The sequence below is a fragment of the Diabrotica virgifera genome, chromosome 1 (genome assembly GCF_917563875.1).
Source record: "Diabrotica virgifera virgifera chromosome 1, PGI_DIABVI_V3a".
Taxonomy (NCBI): Eukaryota; Metazoa; Arthropoda; class Insecta; order Coleoptera; family Chrysomelidae; genus Diabrotica; species Diabrotica virgifera.
In genome coordinates, this window is record NC_065443.1 from 232,628,652 (window position 1) to 232,653,329 (window position 24,678).

Genomic DNA, 24,678 nt, shown 5'->3' on the forward strand with positions numbered 1-24,678 from the left:
ATTTTATAAATAAAAAATAAGTCTGGCTAATTGGTTTATGCCAAAGCCATTTAAAAATAAAAAAATGAGCTTTAATCCACATGAACACTATATTACACTGCATAGTTGTTAGATTAGATAATAGTATCTTTAATAATTCTTTGATGTAGGGATTTACGTTAACAGAATTTTCGTCTAGTTGACTAGAGAAACTTTTTAAAACTGATAATGAGTCGGATAATATGTTTATTTGTTTTAGATTTTTATTTTCGGCGTATTGGCATGTTTTTATGATAGCTATGGTTTCTGCTGAAAATATTGATGTACATATTGGAATTCAGTTTAAATTTTTCTTTGACATCTAGTGATGGTATATAAAAAGCACAGCCCACACCATCACCAATATTAATGTTAATAAATGAAATATAAATATTTTGACGTTTCACAATTTGACAATTCACTTTTAACTGTAGTGCCTTAAAAATTTTAAAACACTAGTGCCTTAAAGTAGCATTTTTAACACTCCTATGGAGTGCTAAAAATTGCATTTTTAACAATAGTCCAGAGAAATAAGATTTTTCTCGTGACACATCCCCCTCCAGGCCGAAACCAAATTTTTTGAGTAGTATGGACATCTATATTATTAACCTATATATTTCCTGCAGCCGATTTTGATGATATACATAGTTATAAACAAATGAAGATCAAAAAACGCTAAATTTTCGCTTTTTTCGTCTATTACCAAAAAGTTAAGCACTTTAAACAAATTTGAGTGTAAGAAACTCATAAATCGTATAAAAAAACTTCAATATGGCGTTCGCTGAATATGTCCATCCTTATTGGTTGCTTAGAAAATTGCAAAATAAATCACAAATTTTGAGTTTTTAAAAATATTCATAACTAATGTAAAAATTAACTTAGAACCTTTTTATTACATGGAATGCTGATACTTCTTGTACTTAAATTATATTTTAAATTTCAAAGCAATTGGTCAAATAGTTTAAAAGTTATTTAATTTGTTTATCCCAAATTCATTTTTTTTGCAACACTACAAGTCAGAAAATTATGAGGCTACAATCATACTTCGGACAGTTTATGAAAGAAGAACATTTATACTATTACCATTATTAAAAATAAATGACAAAAAATAATTTTAAATAGTGTAAAATTATTTTGAAAAAACATGTCGATTTTTTGCTTACTTATAAACAATTAGAATAACTTTTTAACCGTTACCCGTAGAAAAATTATTTTTTCATATTTAGAAAGACTGAACTTTTATACACATTTAGAAAGAAAAACAACTGTCCTAGGACAATTAGGGACAAAGTTAGCCCCCCCCCATTTATTTAATTCACATGTTTTTGCAAAATAATTTTGCAATATTTATAATTTTTTTTGTAATTTTTTTTAATTAAATTAATACTGTAAATTTCCTTCTTCCATAAACTATCCAAAGTATTACTGTAGCTTCATCATTTTCTGACTTACAGTGTTGCAAAAAATAAATTTGGGATAAACAAATTAAATAACTTTTAAACTATTTGACCAATTTCTTCGAAATTTAGGATATGAATTAAGCACCATAAGTCTCAGCATTCCGTGTAATAAGAAGGTTCTAAGTTAATTTTTACATAAGTTATAAATATTTATAAAAACTCAAAATTTATTATTTATTTTGCAATTTTCTAAGCAACCAATAAGGATAGACATATTAAGCAAACGCCATATTGAAGTTTTTTATACCGTTTATGAGTTTCTTACTCTCAAATTTGTTTAAAATGACTATTTTCTTAGTAATAGACGAAAAAAACGAAAATTTACCGTTTTTTGATCTTCATTTGTTTATAACTATGTATATCATCAAAATCGGCTGCAGGAAATATATAGGTTATTATTATAGATGTCCATATTACTCAAAAAATTACAAGGTTGTAGAAAAAGTTTATTAAACTAAACATCACAAATAACATTTCTAATGCAGTAAGAAAATAAATTGAAATACTTTTCTGGTATAAAAATATAAATTCTACTCACTGATGTATATCCGACACTTTGTTATCATACACGTAAGTAAGGTAATATTGCAAACAATTACCGCTGTTAAAGTAGTTATCAGTAAGTTTCTTGTGCCAGTAAAACAAACAATGCAAACAAAAAATAGTACTATCTTGAACGAAATAAAAAAAATATAATAGTGAAATTGCTTACGATATTTTGTTTTTTTTTTATGTTCGATAAAAACGGTAATCGCAAGTCCACATAATCCTGATATTAGGGAAAATTTTTATTAATTTCTAAACTATAAAACAAGTCAAAGTGTTCAATTTAATGAAATATAAAATAATATTAAATTAAAAACCTTATTGTGACGATTTTTCAGGTTACACCTCTGTGGCTTCTAAAAATACAAGCCAAGCGGATGCTGGAGCAAAAGAAGATGAGGGAATTCTACGATTTGCAATTCACATCCCATCTGTCCAGCGCGGAAAAATTCCAACGAAAAATGGATCCTACATACTCAGATAGGAGTAATTCTAATAAAAATAAAAAATAAACATACAAAAAAAGTTTAGTACCATTAAGGTACAACCATTAAAACCTTCAATAAAATAGTTATTAGGTTACCAGTCGATAAGAAACCGAGTTTAATAAAGTGGTTACATGTATTTTAAAAGGACTTTAAAGACTTTTTTAGTTCATTCTCAAGGTTTTCATGTATGCGAAGCTAATTATAATGTAAGTATTTAATATCTATTGTCTGTTTAATAGTTTATTTTAATAAATCGTGTGTATTTTGAATAAAATGAAAATATAACTTTTGAATACAGCATGTACCTATATAGATGTAAAAGATAAAAATAATAATTTAATATATAATATCAATTCTGTAAAAAATTTTCATCCTTCGCGGCCACCATAAACATATTTACAACATGTAAGTTATCAGACTGCCCTTTAGAAAAACCTTCTTCGGTCATTTTAAAAAAATTGTCTTAACTCTGGAAGATCACACCTATTTTTTTTTAAATAAACCGCACACATGGGTATCAGATACCCAATGATTTTTTGTGAAGAAATAAAAAAAAGTAAATATTTTATTATTTCCAGAGACTCTCTAATCACTATTGAATACATAAGAATAATTAAATCAATAATTTTATTTTCTCTCTCTTAATTGTAGTAACACAAAGAAAAAAATATTAAAAATACCTAAAAAATAATTATTTCTAAAAAACCGGAAACATAATTCAAAATATTTTAATTTAATTTAACAACAAAATGGTCTTTTTAACTAAAACATAACACCTTTTGATTATAGAACTCATTTTCATTCTTAGCCAGGTATTTCAGTTTCACTCATTTTAGTACCTACATTCATAAGACCATTCCATGCATTATGCTTTATATATAGACCGGACTCTCAAAGGAGTTTCGTTTGAAAAAATTGCAGACCGGATTCTGACTTCTGAAATGTGTTGTTGTAACCCTGGATTTTAATTTCACAGATGTTGCCAGTCTGTACACTGGTTCCCCCTCTCCCCACCCCACCCGCTCCAATACTTCATAATATGTTTTTTCAAAAAATTCTACAGACTGTACAATAGCACCAGTAAAGTTAATTTTAAATTTGAATCGATCTCTTAAATATGACCTACATAACAAAAAAAGAATGTGTGTGTACTTTGTACGCACGTAAGAAGATATTCTTCTATTATATAATAGGTTAGGTAATTTAAACGAAATAAATATACTTTTTATATGAATTTAATAAAATTATTAGTTTGATTTTTGTCGAAATAAAATACAACAAAATATAGAGTAAGAAAACGATATATGAGATGAAGATTTGTAGAAAGTTTGTTCGTGATCAGATTATGTAAATTAAAGCATTGCCTACTAATAGGTAACTACATTATTTTGTTTACATTTTCCAAATAGATAGGTATTGAAACTATTAGGTATTTCCAACTGAAACATTTAGAATTACGTACCTGCGGCTTTTCAAAAGTATTTAAAAAGTCACTATAATTATAAATTTGATTTTATTTCTGTCCACACATCAGTAAAAACTAATATTATACAATATTTTTGTTTACCGATAACCTCCATATTGAACAATTATTGACAGATTATTTCAAAATTTCAACACCCAATCAGAGCCCGTATAACGACTAATACCATACTGTCGGTGTGCGCATGCGCGCGGATCAATCAAATTTTACCCTCAATCGATTCGCCGCTCAAGAAGAATATCTTCAAAAATGAATCATAAAAATCGGTTCATAATAGATGGAGTAATCGCGTAACAAACATAAAAAAATCATACAGATAAAGGCTTGTATTTGCGATGAAAAAAATAAAGAGGCGATGAGATAAAAGCTTCTTTTATTGAAGTCGATTAAAAAGACTATTGCCGGACTTACAGCCATTTTTTCATAAGAAGGTTCCCACTCACCCCCACCTCTTATTTGCCAAGGTAGACTTAAACTTGTGAAATCAAATATGCGCAGAATTTTATGAAGAATACGATGATTGGATTTCCAGTGCCCTTTCATTAGGTAAATTTTGTAAAATTTTGATTTTTTTATTTTTGATATTCAATGACGCCATCTAGCGGTGGGCCTACAATTATGAAAATAATTTCCAGGCTTTTCCCGAGACAACTTTTGTTATAAATATTTTTTTCTCAAAGCTGTACTATAAACGGTTCCTGAGATATGGCCGAGAGCCGTTCTTATTGGGACACCCGTTACATAAAAGACATAAATAATAACTTATATGCATTAAGTTCACTTAATTTTATTAACTAGCGGGTTTTATTGGTTGAATTTGTCTGTCGATAATTAAGTTTCATGTCAGCTAACATATTTTAATATTTCAACAATTTTTTTAAATTTTGGACCCCGTTGGGGGGAATTTTCCCATTCCCCTCTCTTAGAGCCGCCACTGGTTCTCTCAAAAAATTGTAGTAAATCGTAATTGCAACGATTTCGGTCTTTATACTTTTTGTCGAAAAGTTGAAAATGGGGAAGATATTGAACAAAAACAATTGATTTAAAATCAATCGGGTCTTACGCTCGCGCCTTTACCGCATACGTACTACCTTAAATCTTTATTTTATCAAAAAATGAAGATCGAAATTGTGCAAAATTTAATTCTCTTCATTTTTGTATAGGTTAAAATTTGTTGTAAAAGTAATAATAAACGAGATAATTCAATAAAGCAATAATTATGCTTTAACTGTCATTGTTTTTCCCCATAATTCGGAAAATATGGACCGCACGAAAAAAATTATAATAAACGAAATTATATAAATTTTAAACAATTCCAGTTTATATATTTTTTGTCGAAAAGTTGAAAATGGCGGAGATATTGAGCAAAAACGGTTCTCGTTTAAAATCAAGATGGCGGCTAACGCAACGGTCAAATTCAGTCAAGATTTTAAATTTGTACTTCTGTTGGCCCCCCTAAAGATTAGAAAAATAAAATTTGGGGCAGCTCCTAATGCAAGGTCAAATGGTATCCCGACTGGGCTACTAGGGAAGTGGGCGAGGCGCGCAAGGTCGGAACGGCAAACGCACCGCGCATGCTCGTGGCAACAAGTATTTTCATACGGCTAAAGGTACCAATAACACGTATCAAAACTCAAATCACAGTCGGCAATTTTTGCAAACGATTATCCGTTTCGAGCCTGCACTAATAGCAAGCCGAGCATGCACGCTTTGCTTTTCCATCTTTGCCTTTGCAGAAATAACACCTAGTTTGCTTTACTAAATTTGTGGGATATTGTGTTGTTAGGTCATAAACTTAAACGCACACTTGATCGCAAACCTCACACATGGGTGCTACATACCCTAGCCTGTATTCAATCAATTCTCGTGATTGGAAATATTGCTCAAATGAGACCGCAACTACACACCCGTCCTTGGTAGACTAGAGACTGAATTTACATAAAGCAGCATTACCATTGAAATGCAGCTGCGCAAGCTACATGCAGTTAAGTGTTGCGATGGGTATCTCACATCCAAGGGTGAGCTTACAGGGTTAAGAAAAATACCCAAATATTATGAAATATAAAGTTTATCTAAAGATTTCTAAAACTGAGATATACCATAAAATGATTACAACAAGTAAATGAATATCAAACGCAATGAATTAATGGCGCGGAGCTCAGATATTATAATGATATGACGTCACGACCAATTAGAGCGTGTTTTCGCTGGCTGCTATAATTTAAATTTTTCTCGATTTTAATCGTCTTTAGGGGCAGAACGAAACTTTTCCGAACTTTTTGTCTATATCGGGTCTAGTATAATTAACGATGGTAACTGTGAAGCAGAAGTTCGGAGACGTATAGGTACGGCAAAAATGCGATGAGTCGCCTAACTAAAGTTTGGAAAGACAGGCCTATCTCTCAAAATATCAAGATGAGACTGGTGAATGCCCTTGTATTCTCAATATTTCTATACGGAGCAGACAGAGACTTGGACTTTTCGCGCATGCGAGCGTCAAAAATTGATGCCTTTGAGATGTGGTGCTGGAGAAGAATGCTGCGCATACCTTGGCCTTGGACAGCTCATAGGACAAACGTTTCCATTATTGTGGACAAAGGCTGTACACAATAATATGTCTGCAACGAATTCTGCAATTCTTTGGTCACGTGGTTCGCAGAGGTGACGACAGTTTGGAGAAATTAATGGTTTCTGGAAACGTTCGGGGGAGAAGATCAAGAGGACGATTACCAACTAGATGGTCCGACTAAATAAAGAATTCAGCTGGAAACTCATTCTGCGAAGCTCTTAGAGCAGCTGAAGATAGAGACCAATGAAGAAACATTGTTAGGAATATTGGAAGAAATCACGATCCTCAGTAATGGAGAAACGACAAGAGAGAGAAAGAGAGAGAGAGAGAGAGAGAGAGAGAGAGAGAGAGAGAGAGAGAGAGGAGAGAGAGGAGAGAGAGAGAGAGAGAGAGAGAGAGAGAGAGAGAGAGAGAGAGGAGAGAGAGGAGAGAGAGAGAGAGAGGAGAGAGAGGGAGAGAGAGAGAGAGAGGAGAGAGAGAGAGGAGAGAGGCATATTTTAATAGGTTTTGTTGTGATTTAAAGCATTTTTTCGTTTTTAAAAATTTATACAAGTCCCATATTCGACGGCTGATTTACAGAGCACACACAATCCGGAGAGCGAGATACCGACTAAAGTCGGTGGCTCGTTATCTGGAATACATATTTTTTGATAGACAAAAACTAGTATAGTCAAATAAAATTAAATTCGGTCAATCACAGGAGAAAAGCTCTTCTAGCTACTCCTAAAATCAGGTGGCTTAACCACATAAAGTAAAAGAGAACATGTCCCATTGCCCAGGGCATCTAAAATAACGTTCAGTACAAAGCCTCCCCATTCGTTATGTGCTGCGATGTGGATAGATAGCTTGGGGGTACCACTCCATAATGGAGTGTGACCGGTTTGATCTTCGGACATGTGGGTTCCATTGGCACAGACATATCTCTCTGATCTGGGATGTACGCTTGTGTGTGTGTTACTCGGTTAGATCAGGTAGGTAGTGTATGTCCTCAAATATATGTGACAGTGGCATAATTAAATTACTTATAAACTGGGACACGTATTTATTTTTTAAACAAATTAGCATTATTTATTATTATGTAGGTACTATATTATTCAAATAAAGTTAGTTGTTGGCTACTTAATTGTTAATTAGCATTTAGTTGTAAGAATTTTCTCTTTTCTTTTTTTTTGCTTATTTAAGGTATACATTGTGAGTTAGAACAAGTGTTAGCCACATAGTAACCTATTTATTTTTAGCACATTGACAAAAACTCGGACATGTTCATGTTTAATATAATTATATACTATAGCATCAATATTTTGAACTTTGCATGACTCGTTTTCAGGTGACGATGATAACTTGGATTATTTTTAATGTCGAAAAGTACATTGTCGATACCAATTTAAAGTACATTATCGATACCATATAATGCAGTAATGGAATAGTGTATTATGTGGTATCTCATTTACTGAAATATGGATTTCTGATGACTGAAACTTTTGTTTCACAGAAATGGTCCGATCATATCCCCACTGTGAGCGTATACGTCCGCTGTTATTCGCCAAATCGACAAACGTTACCATGCCAATTTTGTGTACATATGGAAGAATATATTATTGAAAGAGAAATTAAAACTTCCATATCTAAACAGTAAATCTAAAAATTCTCTTGGAACCACTTTCTGGTAACATCCTTAATCTCTGCCTTTTACAATTGTACATTGTACAAGGCAGAAAGTGGTTCCAGAGAATTTTCAGATCTATTGTTTAGATCTGGGACTTCTTATTTCTCTATGATAGGTGTCGCTACCGCTACAGCGTCCAATACGCAGAATCATTTTTGAAATCCTGCTTAAGTAGGCAGCTTGGTTTCGCTTCGATTCCCCGAACAGGGAGAAGTTGGTTTTTTGCGGTTTCCCAACTTCATTGCACAATTATACCTGTTCGTCCCAAGAAAATAGCCGCAACTATTTTCATCACTCGACCGCTCACTGTCCACGCTGTGCTCAAAAGCCACCTATTGACCGCCGACGAGGGCCGCTGGTTCTACCAGTTGGTGTACAATGGTTTTTAGAGGGGTGGTCGAGGGCAAAGCACGGACAGTACACGTAAATGTCAATGGAACCAACATCAACTCCATCAAACTTTCGTTTCTGTTGTCTTGTAGCCTTCTGGTCACCACCGTCCGGCATAACCCAGGAACACCAGGAACACCACACTTGCCCCATTGTGTTTTTCGGACTGTTTGCTTTTGCTACCACTTTTTCGATGTTCAACACAATACATTCACTACAAACCCTGAAGAGGACAAAATCCTAAACGGGGACACTCATTGTAAGCATTTCTACAAAGCATTTCAATCTTTACACGCAAATCTATACATTGAGTTAGTTAGTTCGCTTCGATTCAGAGGTCTTCATGTAGCCTTTCAGAGGTGATCCACCATCCCAGGGATAATGGATCATCTCTGAACTGAAATGCATCATAAGCTGTTTTTAATACATTATTTAAACTTTAGTGTATCCTGTCCACTACGCTTGATTTATACTTTCTGCTGTTTTTGGTCTCTTGTCTCTGTATTGTTTACATTTATTGATATTATAATAATTGATTGTAATATATTAACAGGTTAAAATGTGCTGTCAGAATTCTATACACAAATTCGTCATCCAATATCAACAAAAAAAAAATAAAAAATGTTTCAATAATTTTGCATTATTCTTTGTGGACTGGCCTATAAAAATATTTTTAATGTTATCAATGCTTTAAATATTCGTTGATAAGAATACTAACCATTGTTGCTAACAGTTATAGATACTGTTTACCTACATTTCAATTTTAGATACATTTTGTTTAACCATTGTAACGGGTAGCTTTTTCAGAACGACAGACCCAGTAAAACACAGGTTAAAAACAAAGTAAATATATTTAAGGTATTTATATGCAGTTCAAAATAAATAAAATAAAATATAATTCTATCTTCTGCAAAGAAAAAATAACTATATACTTTTAATTTCATCTACTACTAATTTTATATACTGTCATCGAAACATAATAGTAATATTAAAACGATACAATACACAACACAATATATACAATAACAATCTCGCTACATGGAGTCACCCTATCTACACATTCAGACTAGGAGACATCGCATTTCAATCCAATGCGATAACATTAAACAGCGACACACTGTCACCCGTCCATCGTTACTACCGCTCACTGCGGTAACGGTTCCGATGGAACGCCACGTCAATACTGCGGCGCCTACCTAGGCAGTGTATCTCCTCAACCCGGTGCATCTCTGCCATTGAGCTATTCCTAATTCAATATGTTAAGAATAACTGACTATGATTCTCCTCCTCATCTTAAATACGCTCTCCGTGACACTTCTCCTTCGGTTTCGTCTGATGGGGTATGAAGAGGGGATGCGTCAACATGGATACTCCTTCGATTGTCTACGGTCGACCGGCCCCGATCGCCAGCAGTGGCATCATATCATTACACCATACAGTTCCCTTTGCTCCTTACATACGAAATAATTTTCTTTTTAATACATGATAATATGCACGACCTCAGGTTGCACGTGTGGTCCTTGATTATTTGGACAACGTTGGTATGCAAACGATGAACTGACCATCCTGGAGTCCTAATCTAAATCTCATACAGAATTTGTGCAATTTTATTGATGTCAACTCAGGAGCAGACAACCACCACCTGTGGTTTCTTTAATAGCTGCATCAAAATTATACCCATTTACGGAACAGAAACATGGAGACAGGGTGAAACTATAACTAAACAAGTACAAACTTTTGTAAACAATTTTTTAAGAAAAATCTTGAAAATATACTGGTTTAACAGAATAACTAATACAAAACTATTTTAAAGAACAAATCAAACTAACATATCCAGTAAAATAAAGGAAAAAAATGAAAATGGATTATTAAATAGAGGAACACCAGACAACAGATGGAAAGGAACTACAACGAGAGAACACGAAATATTTTTACTAAGATGGATTGGAGTCAAAACAGAGTAAGAAACATAAGAGAATGGAAGGAGCTAGTACACAGTTTATCCAGAGAATGAACAAGACTGACCCTGCCAGCCAGCAGTTTTACAGAGAAACGCATGAGCGCCCAATTCTCACAAGAAAGAAGGTAATTACACTGGCCTGCGGTTTTTGAAGTCGGAACTTTTATAGGCGATCTTTTATATTTCATGCATACTCTTGCATACATACATATTATGAATTTCATGCATACGTCACAAAAATGGGAGGAGCTTAACGAGTTAATGCTTATAATGTTAATGTTGTATATTGTCATTGACTCCAAACAATTTAGTTTATAAGCTTAAATTGTCATAAGAAATTTTTCATTTATTGTTTACGTGCTTTGTGTGGTATTAAAATAAGACTTTTCATTTAGATATTTAGTTGAAGAAACGTGTTAATTAAGAGATTTTTATTCTAAGGAAGTAAAACTTCACTTGTAGTTAGATGGTATATAAGTTTATTAAAATTTTTTTTGTAAAAAGATCCAAGTTGGATTAAAGTGGGTACATCAATAGTACAAAAAACACAAAAGTTTTCGGACTAATCAGTCCATCATCAGGTTGAAACTTCAGATCCAAAGTAGTTGGAACTAGCTATATAGTTAGGTCGAATGACCTTAGTATTACAAAAATTAAGCTATTTCGGCTACAACAATGTCGACAATAGGTCGATATTAAAAGAATTTAATGAGACTATAATGGAGTCTTCATCTTGGCTTCAAACTGAGTCGACATTGTTGTAGCCGAAATGGCTTAATTTTTGTAATACTAAGGTTATTCGACCTAACTATGTAGCTAGTTCCAACTACTTTGGATCTGAAGTTTCAACGTGATGATGGACTGATTAGTCCGAAAACGTTTGTGTTTTTTATACTATTGATGTACCCACTTTAATCCAACTTGGATCTTTTTAGAAAAATTTTTTAATAAATTTATATACCATCTACCTACAAGTGAAGTTTTACTTCCTTAGTAAGTTTTTTATTATGGTATACAGCCAATGAGATGAATCTTTTCCTTTATACATATTAGATTTTTATTCGTTTTCCTCAAGTGAGTTAGTTTATTAATGCAATAGTTCTTCTTGAAAATGGTTTGAGGTTATGTGTTTTGTTTTGGTGAATATTTTCTGTTAATGAACTAATTATGTGTTATCGAGTTTAATTAAATTAATTTGTTAATCAATTATTTATTAAAAAATAAAATTAACATGAAGTAAAACTCCCTAGTGTAGTTGGTATATTTAATAAAAATTATAAAATTTTTTAAAAATCCAAACGGATTACGTTCAAAACGTTTTCGGACTTATCAGTCCATCATCAGTGAACTCTCTGTCCTTGCTAAATAGCCACAATGCCAAACACTGGTCAAGATGTATGTTCTAACTACATGGTGAAATCTGATCTACAATTTGGCTTACATTGGATGCCAACGGATTAGTACTAGGAACATGATGCTCTACTCCATTAATTAAGAGATTTTTTTATAATTAGGTCTACATTGAACTACGTTTAGTCTGTCAATCTTCTACTAAACGTAGTCTACTAAACGTAGTTCAATGTAGACCTAATTATTAAAAAAAATCTCTTAATTAATGGAGTAGAGCATCATGTTCCTAGTACTAATCCGTTGGCATCCAATGTAAGCCAAATTGTAGATCAGATTTCACCATGTAGTTAGAACATACATCTTGACCAGTGTTTGGCATTGTGGCTATTTAGCAAGGACAGAGAGTTCACTGATGATGGACTGATAAGTCCGAAAACGTTTTGAACGTAATCCGTTTGGATTTTTAAAAATTTTTATAATTTTTATTAAATATACCAACTACACTAGGGAGTTTTACTTCATGTTAATTTTATTTAACTAGATGGTATACAGCCAACCTTCGGGTATTATCCCGTTTTATAATTATTTATTAGTTTATATGTTGTTTCAGTTTTGACACAGTAAGTACCTCTACCTGTATAAAAAACACCTTGAAAATTCTATAATGTTGCATCGAGGGCAATTCTATGCATGTTGCATGTAATTCTATGCATTTGGTTTTACTTTTAGCCTATAAGCTAAATTTAAAACAGTTAAATGAAAAATTGCAATACTAACAATGCCCATACGAATAATTATTATTGTGTATTTTTAAAATCGTAAAATGAAAAATAATCTAAAAAACGACATAAAAACTACGTTTTTTATATCACGTATTTAAAACGTGATAAAAATGACGTCAGTTATGGTGGGACATATTCACGTGACTTTCGACGTCGAAAAAACGTGACAAACTGACGTGGTTTGGTGATAATCATGACGTCTTTTCAACGTTGTGTAAACGTTATTTGGTTGCCTGGGAGTCTTCAGAAATCTCCACTCAATTCTCCACGCCCATAGCTTTAAGGTCTCCTGCTGTGTTCCCGTGGTCTTCTTCCAGTTAAGGCTTCTTCCCATACCAGCCTTACTATTCTTTCGTCAGAATGTCTTCTGAGGTGTCTTGACCATTGGAGTCTTCTGGACTTTATTTCTTTTATTATGTTAGCTCTTCGAGCTCTTTGTTAGTTCTTATTCTGTATTGTCTTACTATTTCATTAAGCACAGACTCAAATGTATTACCTAGAATTTTCCTTCTCCAATCATGTAATCTCTCTTCATTTGCCTTTGTTATCGTTTATATTTCGCTACCATACATGGCTACGGGTCATAATATGATTGTTTTATGTAGTTGTATCTTTGTACGTCTTTTTAGTTGTTTCGATTTTTATAAGGTTTTTGAAGGGCATAAAGACATCTGTTGCCAGCTTTTATCCTATTGTTACTTCTTGTGATCCGCTATTGCCTTCAGTTATTGTTGTTCCAAGATACTTTAATTCTCTGACGCGCTCAAGGCTAAGTCATCGATGGTGATGTTCTGTCCGATTTTATCTCTGATCTTTGTTTTGGTTATTGCGGCTCATATACATGTATTTAGTTTTACTTTCATTGATTAAAAACCCGATCTTCTCTGCTTCTTTCTTAAACCTGACGAAAGTCTCCTGTATTCTTAATCTAATATTTCCTATTAGATCGATAACGCCTGAAAAGGCAACAGTGCGTTAGGTTTTTTTCGATGAAATACTGTGATCGGTTTTTCAATTCTGACACTTCTGATTATGTAGTCCAGAGCAAAGTTAGCGTTGTAGTGAAAGTGCGTCTCCCTGTTTTAGTCCATCGTTTATTTCAAATGTCTCCGAGTATGGTTGTCTAAAGCCACGGTTTGTTAGAACAGTGAGTGACGCACAACTCACAGTCAGTTGAACGCCGCGCACGTCAGTCCACATCAACGGAATGATTTCTGTATGTTAAAGGATTGTTAGGTTCTGCTTAGTTGCGTGCTCTGAAACTCTCAGCTTACATCGTAATCGTTCCATATACATCCGTATCACATAATCACATTGACTAGTTTCATTGGAAAGCCAAGTATCTGCATCGCTGTCCACGGTCTAACCCTTCATACTCTAAATACCTGTTTAAAATAGATGGACATCTGATGAAGCTCCCGATCAAACTTCCATAATTTTTCCCATTACCTACCTGTTTTTTTATGAATATCTGGTCAATAGGAGAGGGGCCCGTTCTAAATCCGCACTGATAATCCCCAACGATTTCTTCTGTGTATATTTTGGTTGCTGCGGTAAATAAAGTCCAGATATCCATGATGATCGCCAACATCCGAAACGGATGTTTAAGAAGAATATTTTGGTTCTTTCTAGAAGGATGTTTGCAACGACTTTGTGGGTAGTATTTGGTAGCTTTGTTCCCCGGTAGTTTAACAGGTAATAGAAGTATTCCTTCCAAGTTTTTAGGATTACTTTGTCATCAGTATCAGTACTAAGCTGCCTACTGTCGCTTTGTAGGCAGTTTCCTGTTCTTGCTTGAACCTTGAACCTACTATGTATATCTCCGATTATGTGTTCCTATTTTTTGAAGTTATACTTCTTTAGGCGCGTTGGGAGTAAATTTATATGTGCGCGAATTCATCAAAAGTCTTGGTCCTGGGCGCAGCTTAAACGTTATACGTGCTCTGATTGGGTAATTACAATGACCTGTCAACACTTGTTCAATATTATGTCGGTTATTTTATTAATACGTCAATGTTTATGGGTAAACAAATAATGTTGTGTATATTAGTTTTTATTGTTATGAGGACACAGACATAAGCAAGTTTATAATTGTAGTGACTTTTTAAACAGTTTTTAAAAGCAACAGGTACGTAATTGTAAATGTTTCAGTATTGTAATAAAGAATTACATACCTACTTGGAAAATGTACCTAGCTAGTAGGTACCTAATGCAGTGATTTACATAAATTGATTACCAACAAAATTTCTACCAACCTTCATCTAATATATTGTTTTCTTAGTCTATGTTTTGTTGTATTTTAATATTTTAATTCCACAAAAATCAAACTAATTCGATTAAACTAAAAGAATAAACAACTGCCAAAAAAGTTTAAAGCTTTTATGATTATAAATATTATATTGTTTTTCAGAAAATACGTATATAGTCAAAATTTCCGAATAAAGTACGTGCCTCCTAGTGGCGGGATACGGGCAACAATACATTGGCTTATAGGGCAGTCCTTACAGTAGGGATCCTGGCCTATACAGCAAAATGCAGGCGGGTGTGGGGTAATACTGCACTTTGGTTGCATTGGTGGTGTATTGGCTAAACGTTCAGGGCAGGGTATGGTGTTGATAGAAAAGGCATTCACGCATCAAATATCCAAACAAAATCTTTTCAGGCCATGAAAATGAAAAGACCTTCTCCAAAGATATAAAAACTTATACTGAAATGATGGCATCTCCTGAGGTAAAATATACCGGAAGTAAAATGAGCCTCCGTTCGGATCTCCGGGTGAGGACTATCTCAAGGGGAACACCATTGCAGGTTAGAAAAATCAGGATAGGTCGTGGAATCTTGGTAGTCTTACAGGTAAGAGTCTGGAGTTAGTGGATGCGCTCAAACGAAGGAGAGTTCAAATTGCTTGCATTCAAGAAACTAGGTGGAAAGGTCAAAGAGCGAAAGAACTAGGTGAAGGTTTCAAATTGTGGTATGCAGGGAGTAGTAATACTAGAAATGGAGTTGGTATAATTGCTGATAGTGAAATGAAAGATAACGTAGTGGAAGTTGCAAGAACGAGTGATATAATGATGTCAGTGAAATTTGTAATTGATAAAGAGGTATTGAATGTTGTGTGTGTGTGTGCTCCTCAAACAGATCTGGCTGAGAATGAAAGAAGAGCTTTCTATGACCAATTAGGAGACGTCCTGAGTGATATTCCGTCAGAGGAGAAAGTTATAATAGGAGGTGATTTCAATGCACATGTGGGCCAAGCCAAGGCAGGATACGAAGCAATACATGGAGATTAGGCTTTGGAACTAGAAATGAAGCTGGAGATGACATGCTTGAATTAGCAACATCATTGGATATGGCGATTGTTAACACATTCTTTAAAAAGAGAGAAACTCAACTTATTCCATACAAAAGTGGACAACATCAATCCCAAATAGACTACTTCATAATAAGGAAAGAAGACATACGTGAATGCAAGGACTGCAAGGTAATAGTTAGTGAGACAGTAAGCCAACAACATATAAGCTGCTTGTTCTGGACATCGAAGTAAAAAGCGAAACTAAACAAAAATATCGGAGAGGACCACAAAAAATCAAGTGGTGGCTGCTAAAAGATGAGAAAGAAGGTATATTCAGGAGAAGAATAGTAGAAAAAATATGTTGGAACATGAAAGGAAGCCCTAATACAATTTGGAGAAAAATGGCCAGCAGTGTTAGAGAGGCTGCTATTGAAATACTTGGGAAAACGTCAGGAAAAAAGTTTAAGGGCAAAGAGACTTGGTGGTGGTCAAACGAAGTACAAGGAAAAATAAACGAGAAGAGAATATTATATAAAAAGTGGCAAGAAACCAGATCCGACACAGATCTTAAAACAATATGGTGGCGAAAAAGGAAGCGAAAGTAGCAGTAGCAAAAGCCAAACAGAAGCGTATTCAAACCTGTACGATCAACTTGATACCGGGGAAGGCGAAACGAAGATATACAGGGTCCCGAAAAGAATGGTCATAAATTATACCACACATTTTGGGGTCAAAAATAGTTCGGCTGAACCTAACTTACCTTAGTACAAATGTGCTCATAAAAAAAGTTACAGCCCTTTGAAGTTACAAAATGAAAATCGATTTTTTTCAATATATCGAAAACTTTCAGAGATTTTTTATTGAAAACGGACATGTATCATTTTTATGGCAGGACCACCTTAAAACAAAATTGTAGCGAAATTTGTCCACCCCAAAAAAAATTTATGGGGATTTTGTTCCCTTAAACCCCCCCAAACTTTTGTGTACGTTCCAATTAATTCATTATTGTGGTACCATTAGTTTAACACAACGTTTATAAAACTTTTTTGCCTCTTACTATTTTTTCGATAAGCCAGTTTTTATCGAGATGCGACTTCTTTTTTACTATATTTACATAAAAAATTTATGGGGGTTTGGTTCCTTTAAACCCCCCAAATGTTTGTGTACGTTCCAATTAGGCTACTGTTGTGGTACCATTAGTTAAACACAGTATTTTTAAAACTTTTTTGCCTCTTAGTATTTTTTTGATAAGTCAACTTTTATCGAGATGTAGCTTCTTTTTTAAAATATACCAAAAAATTTAAGTTATAAATAAATTTTCAGATTATTAACAGGTGTCTATAATCATACTTAACCATATACAAATATGTGGTGGATTCGACAAATATTCAAAATATCTCGATAAAAATTGGCTTATCAAAAAAGTACTAGGAGGCAAAAAAGTTTTAAAAATATTGTGTTTAACTGATGGTACCAGAATAATAATTTAATTGGAACGTACATAAAAGTTTGGGTGGGTTTAAGGGAACAAACCGCCGTAAAATTTTTATGGGGTGTACAAATTTCACTATAATTTTTTTTAAGATGTTGCTGCGATAAAAATTCCTTATGTCCATTTTCAATAAAAAACCTGTAGGAGTTTTCGATATATGAAAAAAAATCGATTTTCATTTTGTAACTTCAAAGGGCTGTAACTTTTTTTGTGTGCACTATTGTATATAAGTAAGTGAGGTTCAATCAACCAATTTTTGACCCCAGAATCTGTGGTATAATTTATGTCCAATCTTTTCGGGACACCCTGTATAAAGTAGCCAAACAGAGAGCAAAAGGTTTTAGTCAGATTAGATGTATCCGAGATGAAAATAATAAAATACTAGTTCACGAAAGGGATTGACAGACAGCTTGGAGAGTCAACGGAAACAGTAGCAGCAATTGTCACCAAAATAACAAACGAGGAAGTAGCTCAAGCGCTTTAAAAAATAAAGAAAGGAAAAGCGGTAGGACCAGATGATATTCCTGAGGAAGTATGGAGAGCATTGGGAGAGACAGGAACAGGGTAGCTAGCAGGTCTATGTAATAGAATTATGGAAGTTGGACAAATGCCAGATGAATGGAGAAGCAGTATACTGGTGCCTGTTTACAAAAACAAGGGAGATATACAACAATGTACAAACTACAGGGCTATAAAACTGCTTAGCCACACCATGAAAATATGGGAAAGAGTAATTGATAGACGGATACGTGAAGAGACCGAAATACCCGAGAATCAATTTGGCTTTATGCAGGGCAGATCAACAACAGATGCAATTTTCATTATAAGGCAGTTGATGGAAAAATACAGGAGTAAAGAAACAAACGCTCATATGGTATCCATTGATCTTAAGAAAGCATATGATAGAGTTCCTGGAGAGATCTGTGGAGGGCACTCAATAAGAAAGGAGTCCCTGGTGAATATGTAAAGATTGTGTAGGATATATATGAGGGAGTAACGACTAGTATTAGGACAGGTGTGGGAGAGACTGATAAATTTCATGTGAAAGTAGGATTTCACCAAGGCTCTGTGCTTAGTCCGTATTGATTCTCATTAGTTTTGGACCAAATAACAGCGAAACTACAGGGTAACATTCCATGGTGCTTAATGTATGCTGATGATGTCGTGTTAGTAGGAAATAGTGAAAGAGACTTGGAACAAAAACTGGAATAGTGGAGGCAAGCTCTGGAGGAAAAAGGTTTAAAACTTAGTAGGACAAAGACAGAGTATTTGGAATGTTCATTTAAAGATGGAATTACTACAAATAAATGGTATCTTTGGATGGTAAACTGATTGTAAAAAGTAATAGTTTTAAGTACCTGGGATCGGTATTACAGAATAATGGAGAAATAGATGAAGATGCATGCAGTAGAAATAGGGCTGGATGGATCAAGTGGAAAGAAGTGAGTGGTGTGTTGTGTGACAGAAAAATTCCAATGAAGCTGAAGGGAAAATTCTATAAAACAGCCATAAGACCGGCTATGATGTACGGAACTGAATGTTGGGCAGTGAAGAAGAAAGAGGAACAACGAATGCATGTGGCGGAAATGAGAATGCTTAGATGGATGAGTGGAGTGACAAAGAAGGATAAAATTAGAAATGAGTATATTAGGGGAAGTCTAGGTGTGGCACCAATTGATACCAAAATGAGAGAGCATAGGTTAAGATGGTTTGGTCATGTTCAACGTCGAGACGTTAATCACCCAATGCGAAAAATAGCTGAAGTAGAGATTCCTGGAAGGAGTAGGAGATGAAGACCAAAGAAGACCTGGGGGAGACGATAAGGCAGGACATGTTGGTAAAGGGGATTGACATTGATATGACCCAAGATAGAATTGTGTGGATAAATGCAATTAGGGAAGCCGATCCCGCATAGGGGTAAGGCAAAGAGAATGATGACGTATATAGTCAAAATTTTTGCCAAAAATTATTGTTCAGAAATCATTTCTTTGTTTCATTTTCTAATGTGTTTGCGTGTGTTTCATTCTTTTATTTTTTTAATTTTTGGTATTGTTTTAATTAAAATTTTTGGAAAGTTGTAAGTATTGAAATTAGTTACAAAGTACACACACATACTTTTTTTCCTATTATTTATTTTTATTATTTTTGTTGTTCCTGTTCTTGTCTGTTTATACCTTTTACTGTTGTTGTGTGGGGGATTTTGTAGCATGTCCTTTCTAGACATATTTATTTCTCTTATGGATTTCAGACAATCGTCACCGAACCATTTTTTGTTGTTCTCTTTTTGTGTATTTCATCCGATACGCTTGTCAAAGCTAATTTTATATTTTTCCAAGCTGAGTCTATGTTGTTATATTCCTCTGTCTGTGCCTATTTGTATAGCCCCCTAGGGACCAGGGGATATTTCAGAACCATTTAAAACTAACAGAGGACTGCGCCAGGGATATGCGGTATCATGCACGCTGTTCAAATGGTAGGGGACCAAAGTATGTTAAATGTGCGGTCACTCGAGCGTTACGGGGACCTATTGGGTTGTGAAGAGTAGGTACCTACTAAAACCAGAAAAAGTTAAGTAAAGTTTTCCATTTTAGTGGGGACTTTCCACTTTTAATTTACTTTTCATTTCCAATAATCGTTTTTTTTTAAATTATATCGCCATCTATCTACAATTCGAAAAAATATCTCGAATAAAAGTTACTTATTTTTACGTAAGGAATTAAAATCTCCAATAAAAAATGGGGACTCCCATTGAAGATTTTAAAGAAACCCCCACCCCACCTTCGTGGGGAATCGTGTTTGGTGCCATTCGATAGATTTTTCAAAAATATTGAATAAGTGTATTTTCCAGTTTTTCGATCTGATGTTCATTTCGCAAAATATCGCGGGATTCGTATTTAAAATTTTAAATTTACCCCCTACCCCTCTCCGTGGGAAATCGTGTTTGGTATCATTCGATAGATTTTTGAAAAATAATGAGCAAGATTTTTTTAGTTTTTCGATCTGTCATTCATTTCGCGAAATATTAGCTTTTTTCTTGTGAAACTTTGGGACTCACCCATTTCCTTATTACTCACCGCTCAAAACGTCAGATTTTTAAAATATACACTGTTTTGCATGTACTTAACTTACCTTATCTTAATCTGACGATTTCGAGTTTTCTAAGGATAGATTTTTTTCGCCCCCCCCCCCCCCCCCTTAACGACCTCCCCTGCATTAAAGCCAATATATGGTAGAGGTACATTTTCATGGTACAAGGTTTCTCTCCATGTAATAATCTGACGCGCTCGAGTAACTGCAAAAATCCCCGCTTGGGCTCCCCTACCATTAGAAAGAGTTATGGGAGACTGGGGAATAAACAAGGTGTTCACAGAGAGTAAATAAACAAAATCATAATTCATAAAATTTTATAAATAATTTTATAAAAATAATGCCACTAAGCTAGATTTACAATAATCATATTCGGGAAGTTTTTTAATCAGGAAACTGCTTGCAGAAATGCATCTTAAAATATCTCTTCTAACAAATAAATTATAAATATATACTATGGTTTTTTTCTACAAAATGTTTCCCGATTCGCATAAAAAATTGTTATATTATTCACTTTGATCAGATAATCGGCTTTTTATAGATTTTTAAATTAATGAATATAAAAATATACATTTTATTATACAACACAAAGAGCCTGATCATCTTCGTTATTTGGTATGTAAAATTCACAGACAGTTTGGTACCAAGGAGTTCGTAAATTAAAAAATATATTAGTAAATACTTAGTTCTTAAATTTGAGAATTACATATTCTGAATTAATTATACATAAACCCTAGCTTAAAGAATCATAACACTTTATTCCAATTTGCAGCCAATATTTTTGGTGTAGTTCACAAAGCACGAGTACATGAAAATTAAACTTTCGAGCATTCTTTACTGTTTGTTTCACTGTTTTGACAAAAATCTGCAAGATTATGTGCTAGTCTGATAGTACTAAAAGAATAAGGGAGTGAAAACTATAACAAAGTTAAAAAGAATTACTTCTTGTTACTATAGGTACCATTTGGAATAGTTCTTAAGTTGAGTTAACTCTATATGAATATCAATGCTATACAGTGGCGTAGCGTGAGTGTCGGCCGCCCGGGGCGGAAGACAATTTTGCCGCTCTCTTATTTAGGTATTTTAATTTATTGTACAGTATACATTACATACATTAATTATAAAGAACCTTTTGGCGAGAACAGTCATCATTATTTTGCATTATACAGGTTGGATTTTAAATAAAAAAGTTTATCTAAGTTTGACAATACTACGTTTATTAATACAGAAATTCTTTTACTTTAACCAATTAGATAGATTGATATAACTTAGGTACCTATCACTTAAGATTAGGTACACCTTGACGATCGACAAAATTAAATGAAATCAATTTTTAATTAGAACTGGAACGATACTATAATGTTATATTTTTATCTTTATTGAAAAGTAATATGAGTATTTGTTAGAATTAAAAACAAAACTTCCGTCTTCGATTAAAAATTTATACGTCTACTTTTTTTAAGAGCAAATGTCTTTTATTGCACCCTCAATGTCTATCGCATCACACACCTCTTGCTCAATAGACAAAATAGCCAAATTAGCTAGTCTTATAGTACTCATTGTCGATCTAAGATAATTTTTTATCAAAAATCCACAAGGAAAAAGTTTTCCTGTAGTTGGCTGTATACCATGTAATACAAAAAATTAGTAAATCCTTTATAAAAGGTATATATTTAAAATCACTAAAAAGGGCCACATCACAATCACATAACTAGTTTTCGACTGGTTTACCAGTCATCATCAGTGCTTATGTGAAGTTTACATGCTAACCACCAAGATATAGTTTTACAAAAATATGTGGGTCAAAGCCCTGTATAAGTGGTCCGTTAAGGAAACATGAGTTAAATATGCCAATTAAAGCATGGATGTTCGTCATTTGCTACCAGATTTTCACCATGTAATCCAGTCACACCACAGCTCAGATGTTACCTGGGGCATAATATTAAAATAGTTTAAACATCCATGCTTTAATTGGCATATTTAACTGATGTTTCCTTAACGGACCACTTATACAGGGCTTTGACCCACATATTTTTGTAAAACTATATCTTGGTGGTTAGCATGTAAACTTCACATAAGCACTGATAATGACTGGTAAACCAGTCGAAAACTAGTTATGTGATTGTGATGTAGCCCTTTTTAGAAATTTTAAATATATACCTTTTATAAAGGATTTACTAATTTTTTTTTAATTTTTGATCAATTTCAATTTTGAAAACCCCTCTTACAGCTGGCATTGCTTATAGCAACTGTGAAAAATATTCGGAATATTATTAAAATATTGGGCAGAGTAACTTTCAGCTTGGATTTAACAATAAATTTAAATAATTCAAGTGAGTCTGCATTAATCAATTTCGTTGCCTGTAGCAACAACGAAAGTCCGCAGTCGAAGTTTTTATAGCTTGAAACCCTACTCGTCCATTTCGTCAGATGCGTAGTCTATATTTCTACATTCAGTGTTTTCTGGATCTAATAATATAGCCGACGTTAGATAAACAAACTTATCCGTTAAATTCTGTAGCTGTTGAAAACGCTCACGAATTTCTATAATAACTCTATCTAACGAAGAAAACAGCTTTCGCCTCAACTCATTTTAACAAGACAAGTTAGCACCTCTAGTTCTGTCATCAAAAATATGCTTTCTTGTTATGCGCCTCCGAGGTTTTATGGAAATTCCAAGTTCTTCACACATATTTTTGCATAACCTACAGTGCCATTTGTCCATTCCTCTCTTTTCTCTGTCAATATGATTTGCAAATCATTTACTTTCTGAGTTCACACTCTTATGCCAAGTCCCCTTGTTTGTAAATATTTTTGTGCATCATTTACTTGTAGCACCGGTTGCCACAGACCCAAAAAACAAAGAAAGGAAAATGACTGCATCGAAACTAGTAAAGCACCTCCATCTGTCCTAGTGTTTAGGCTTGCACCTGTCTCTGTCAGTTTTTCTAAAGTGACGAGAATGTCTTTGTAAAGATGCCATGTCACATTTACGGCATCGCCTCGTGCATCCTTCTTTTGCGTGTCTTGAATCCTTCATTTGCCTGTACTTGCTATCAGAACTTCCCAACGATGTATCGATGAGGAAAAAAAAAAGAATATTAACGTTCTAAAGTGCCGAAAAAAGTTGTGCTGATTGTTAGTCATAAACGGGGAATTCCCACAAATCTGACGTTGTTGCCAGTCGCTACAAAATAAGATTCAAAGAAAAGGAATTCCCCGAATTCGTCACAAAATAAATAATGAAAAAAATAATGATAAAAATATAAAATGGTTCAAATATTTACAAAATATTTTTATTATTTATTGTTAAATTTTGCCGCCCCCAAAAAATGTGCCGCCCGGGGCGGGCCGCCCCTGCCGCCCCCACTACGCTACGCCACTGATGCTATACAAACCGTTTAGTAGTTTAGGCATAGTGACAACGTAATTTCAAATCTAAGAATTGAGTTCCATTTAAAATATAAAGCTTTGTACTTTATCGTTTCTCTTCATCTTCTTCTTATCTTCTTTTTATTCGAGGATCTCTCTTTTACAACCATTTTAAAGACTTTGGTTCCATTTGACTTACGTTTAAGTAAAACTTAACCTATTTCTTAAAAATTAATATCCCAGTTCGATAATTCGTCAGGAGGAATGTCGCCATCTTTAGGAAAGTCGTCGAAGTTTGAGCTATCGCAAGGACTTCTGACATTTTGTTGAATAGGAGCTGGTAAAGTTTGGGCGACCAAACCGTCCCAGTCAAAACCTTGGAACCACCTAAAAATCATAATATACAACATTACTGAACTATTTACCATAAAATGAAGAAGTACATATATAGTCTGGGCAGATTATCGGAGAATAGGCTATTTTTGAGAAAAGTTATTTACCAGCAATTTTGCTGGAATCGAATCTTATGATTGTATATGTTACAGTTCAAGTTGATTATCCAGTTGGAGTTGACTCCAACTAGTTGGAGTCAACTCTAACGGCTGGTTTCAGTAAAAGTTGATTATAAATATAAAATAAAGATTTATATTCAACATTTACTAGTAAAAGTAGACTCCAACTAGGAAAAGTATACTCTTCCCAATGCCATTTAGTAAAAGTTGA

General features: G+C 33.9%; 1 protein-coding gene across 6 annotated transcripts in view; it reads right to left on the bottom strand.

The window, feature by feature from the left end:
• Window positions 1-20,883: 20,883 nt before the first annotated feature.
• LOC114333043 (cGMP-dependent protein kinase, isozyme 1) overlaps window positions 20,884-24,678 on the bottom strand; it is a 286,543-nt gene continuing 282,748 nt past the window's right edge. For all 6 annotated transcript variants that reach the window (XM_028282878.2, XM_028282884.2, XM_050641966.1 and 3 more), the window contains one exon: window positions 20,884-24,342. In XM_028282878.2, the coding sequence (XP_028138679.2) occupies window positions 24,180-24,342 (163 nt within the window). In that variant the 3' untranslated portion in view covers window positions 20,884-24,179. The remainder of the gene's footprint in view (window positions 24,343-24,678) is intronic.